This window comes from Arachis ipaensis, chromosome B05 (genome assembly GCF_000816755.2).
Source record: "Arachis ipaensis cultivar K30076 chromosome B05, Araip1.1, whole genome shotgun sequence".
NCBI classification, from domain to species: domain Eukaryota; kingdom Viridiplantae; phylum Streptophyta; class Magnoliopsida; order Fabales; family Fabaceae; genus Arachis; species Arachis ipaensis.
The window spans coordinates 3,896,083-3,900,419 of record NC_029789.2 but is presented as its reverse complement, the minus strand read 5'-3'; the positions used below and the strand labels follow the sequence as shown (position 1 = coordinate 3,900,419).

At 33.4% G+C, this 4,337-nt stretch overlaps 2 protein-coding genes across 6 annotated transcripts in view; both read left to right on the top strand.

Annotated features, from left to right (window-relative positions):
* The window catches only part of LOC110271702 (ankyrin repeat domain-containing protein, chloroplastic), a 29,398-nt gene that overhangs the window by 10,024 nt on the left and 15,037 nt on the right, over nucleotides 1-4,337 (top strand). The gene's annotated exons all lie outside the window — the stretch shown is intronic.
* LOC107642536 (bifunctional nuclease 2) lies at nucleotides 543-4,088 on the top strand. Of its 3 annotated transcripts, none has more exons than XM_021122857.1 (10): nucleotides 543-940; nucleotides 1,946-2,158; nucleotides 2,249-2,298; nucleotides 2,372-2,428; nucleotides 2,802-2,867; nucleotides 2,960-3,031; nucleotides 3,194-3,303; nucleotides 3,443-3,534; nucleotides 3,658-3,766; nucleotides 3,810-4,088. In XM_021122857.1, exons 1-10 carry the CDS (start codon nucleotides 661-663, stop codon nucleotides 3,823-3,825), a joined length of 1,065 nt encoding a protein of 354 aa, XP_020978516.1. In that variant the 5' UTR covers nucleotides 543-660; the 3' UTR covers nucleotides 3,826-4,088. The 3 variants fall into 3 exon arrangements, with proteins under 3 accessions (XP_020978516.1, XP_016201416.1, XP_020978517.1); XM_016345930.2 differs by having other exon boundaries at nucleotides 3,675-3,766; nucleotides 3,810-4,078; XM_021122858.1 differs by lacking the exon at nucleotides 2,802-2,867.

Sequence of the window (4,337 nt, the reverse complement as noted above, 5' to 3'; positions counted from 1 at the left end):
TACCAGAAAAAGCTCTCTATCCTTATCACCAAGCTGCTAAGAATCTCATGCTTTCCCCTTAATTCAAAAAAAAAAAAAGCAACAATAATATTAATAAATTAGGACTCCAAATTAATTTTACATATAACAAGATTTTAAAACCAACAAGATAGAATCTAATATAGTGGAAAACGAATATTATGAGATCCTAAAATTCCAATATTCGGAAAAAATAATTGTGATTTAGCGTCTGATTTTTTACTCCTTATATAATGAACTTTCTTTCTCATTGTTGAGTCATTGAAAACTTGTGTGCTTTTGTAAGATATATTAATGAACCTTCTCATTCTTGTACAATACTTTAGTGAGACTACTTTTTTTACTCCAATTCCACGCTATAAGAATTAATTTGTCGCGAATTTAAATTTTATTTAATAATTTATTATTGGTTAATAATTTGCTGTATATATAAAATAGACTACAAATTCGTCACAAAAAAAAATTTATCACAAAAAAAAATTGACTACAAATTTTAACACTTATTTAAGCTTTAACTGTTACTCGATCAATCTAAGTTGGTTTATTACGCTGACTCTATAAACAAAAGAAAACGAAACAAAACGCATCGCATTGCATCGCGTATCAAGCAACGTCTCTTCTTCTTCCTCCACCTTCACCACAATGCTCTGTTCCCGATTCTGCGTCCGTACGATCCCCGGCGTTGCCACCGTCGCCGATCACGGCAATGCCACTCGCTGTTCCTCCACCTGCGTCCCTCACTCCTCCCTCGCAATGGACCTCTCCCCTCTCCACCACCACGCTCCTTCCCTCCGAACAAGCCGCCTCCGATGCCGCAAATCGGTCCTCATTTCATGCGATTCCTCGCGTGGACCCTCCCGCACCAGATCCAGCTTCGGCGATCATCACGATGACTATCTCGAAGCTTCTCTTCTTCTCTCTGGTACTCTGCCCTAACCTCACCTCTCTCTCGCCATTTCTGTTACTTGTATTAGTCTCTGAAGAGAAATGAAAAAGAAAAAAAAAATCATTTTCCCCTTTTTTAAATAACAAATTAAATTATGAAATTGAGCTATGAAGTGACGGTGTGGGATGATAACAATTCACCAGTGGATATATTGTTATAGGAGACGCGGTTTTTCCTCACTCTAAGCCTTTGCTTTTGTTGAATTCGTTACTCCGAGTCTGAGATTGATGGCTTCATCCTGTTGAATGATGATATAATAATTCCACTGTTGTTTTATTTATTTATTCATTTATTGAAGCTTCACCCTTTATGTTTTTCTGTTTAATCAAACTGAACCAAAAAGTTTTGTTTTTTCCTCCTAAACTTTAGCTTCAATCCTTTTAAAATCTTGAGCTCTGAAATGTATATTATTTATATATACTATTGTTTTTATTCAGTGTTTCCTAGAGTAGAGCTATCAAAATTTTGTTGTTCTTTAGTCAATGTTCTTTTACCTCTTGGCCCTCAGAGTAATAATATGAGAAGCAGTGTTTGTTGTTGTTGTTTTATGTTTAGTCTTATTTTTTCCTACATGGTTTTATTGTTCTACATTTTGTGGAAGATAGCAAAGCCAGACACGTTGTACATCCCCGATTCTAAACATATAGTAAAATGAATTCTAAGTCAATAGAGGGATAAATTATATATCTTTGCAATGGGGATTGTTCTCTCATTTCTAAATTACCACTATGCTCACGTTAGAGGATCACCAAATCCATATTATAATATTACCTACATAGGCGCTTGTTTGTTTGAGTAGCATTTACTACAAATGCTTCTCTATGAGGACAAGCTGATAGCTATTACCCTCCGTTCTTTTTAATATTTTTTTTTTCCCATTTCAAATCATTTTAGTGTGTTGTAGTGACTCTGTTTCTTTTGATCATTTAGGTTATACATGTGTATGCATCCCTGAAATCTTTATTACTTAAACTAGCGCAGAAACAATTTCACACTATCATATGTGGAGGCATCGGTCTCAAGAAGAGTTACAATGGAAATCCTCTACACCATCAATTCCCATAGCTGTCCAAGGAAGAAATTTGAGATCAGATAATAATTTGATGAGACAAAGCTTTCTACAGCGTTTCCAGAATCCAACCATTTTTCTCAAGATTTCTTGTGATGGAGACTATATTCTGCCCATTGTTGTAGGTATGTGTCAAAGTTAAAATCTTTAATTTATCGTTCCCCGTCATTTGTGAAAATCAGATTTTTATTAACTTCATTTCTTTGTCACTGCAGGAAAGGTCGCTATTGAAAAACTAATTGATCCTGAAGTTGAAGAAAATGGGGTAATTCTTTGCATTCTTTTATTCCATTCTTTTGCACAGTTCTTTTCTGTTCATAATCAATCCTTTGTTGCAGGTTTGTCCAGACCAGTTCCAGTTGGCAAAAAACGTGGTTGAAAGACTAGACCATGAAGTATGAAGCTAAGCATTTCCCACATTATATTGATGTCAATGGTTTTTTATTTGTTAATTTATTTTGTTCATTCTGATGCATGTCTGTTGGGTCTATGAAGTGATATTATTGATGGCAGCAAGAAAGAGTATATGACCTTTTTGTTTAGCTTCCTGTATTACCTTAAATTCCCAAGACTCCCTCTATAGGGAGAGTAGGTCATTATAACATCTGTCTTGGAAACCACTTTTGTTATGAATTCTTCTTGATAATAAATTCAAGAACCATTCCTTATCCTAGTGCAGAAGTTTTACAGCAATAGCATTGTACCCCAACCATGCTTGGTCATTGTCAAATAAATTGTTCAAAAGTCTTTCTTCATTTACTCTTTCAGGTGATAATGGTGAGGATTACAGAGAGAGTGGTCAGTACTTATTTTGCCAGAGTGTACCTAAGCCAGGTTATAAATAAGTCTTTATTATATGATATGTAACCTCTAGTTTTTGTTTCTCTCCTCATGAAAGTTCTCATCAAAGTTATTAACTTATCCAGCCAGGGAAAAGCAATATTATTAGTGTGGATGCACGACCTTCTGATGCCATTAATATTGCAAATAGATGCAAGGTATAAATTCTGCATCAACCAAGATCTGTTAAGGAAGTTTTTGAAAGGAGGCATAACTGAAGATTATCATATCTGTTCTTATGCTTAAATCATATTAAAAATGCAATTTATGCATGGATGTGAGACAAATCCACTTGTATGACTTTAATTTGATTTGTGCAGGCCCCAATATATGTTAGTAAACAAATTGTCTTAGCAGATGCTATCAGGCTTGGTTATGGAATGGGCAGAGCGCATAACAAGAGACCTACTTATGATGTAGTACTTGACAGGTATTGCATAATTATTGAGTGGCATTCGTTCCTTACTGTTAGGCATATTATTCTCACTTTTTACCACCAGAATTCTCTATTGAACCCTTTTCCTTGGTATATATCATCTGCGATTTTTAACTTTGTATATTTCTTACAGTGCTGTAGATGGTCCAGATTTAGTAGCTGAAGAACTTAGTATGATGAATAACATGCATATAGCTATCAAACAAGAAAAATTTGAAGATGCTGGTAAAAATATATTTTCAAGTTTTGGGTATAATTGTAATTTAATATCAAAATGCATTAACAACTCGCAAGTATTAATATCACATTTTGTTACGAACTAATGCTATGCAATCTTCTTACAATGTATTGGTTTGATTTTGCAGCTATATGGAGAGATAAACTTGCAAATCTTCGTAAATCAAAACATGAACACTAACTGGCTCGTTAGGTTTGAAAATTACTTCTATGCAATTCAACCTTTGGAATTTGCCTTAAAAAAATGTCTTAACTATAGTTATATGTATCTTCTCCTAATTTTTCAACAGGAAGAATATATTATTGAGGCATAAGATACACAAAAATGATGGAAAACTGGAAAAAGTATGATATGTATAGTTGTGAATTAGAGTCATCAACCTGTGTTAATGTACATAAAATGTATTGAAATTCCGCTTCTACGAATACTCAGAATTGTAATGTTGGCTACTGAATTCCTTCACATCAGTGAAAGGAAGTGTGGAATTGATATCTGGTGATGAGTACATAATATCTTTCTTGATTTTGAGTATTTAAGTGACTGATTAACCACTCTCCTAGGTTTTGCTAAACATCAAAAGTACTTGACGAATGATATTAGGTTGGCAATCAGTCGTGTACCCTCCTAAAATTAGAGAATAAGTTATCATTTTTAATATATTTTTGTATAATAAGTTTAATTTTACATGTGTTTAATATGTGAAATAAATATTTTTATATATTTTATTTGAATATAAAGTATTATGTTTGAATTAAACTTTAGATAATTAATTTATCGTATTATTTCTGTA

Coding starts and splice junctions, on each gene's coding strand:
- LOC107642536 (XM_021122857.1), top strand. CDS start 661: ATGCTCTGTTCCCGATTCTGCGTCCGTACGATCCCCGGCGTTGCCACC. Junction 2,159..2,248: donor TATTCTGCCCATTGTTGTAG/GTATGTGTCAAA, acceptor TTGTCACTGCAG/GAAAGGTCGCTATTGAAAAA. Junction 3,032..3,193: donor ATATTGCAAATAGATGCAAG/GTATAAATTCTG, acceptor TGATTTGTGCAG/GCCCCAATATATGTTAGTAA.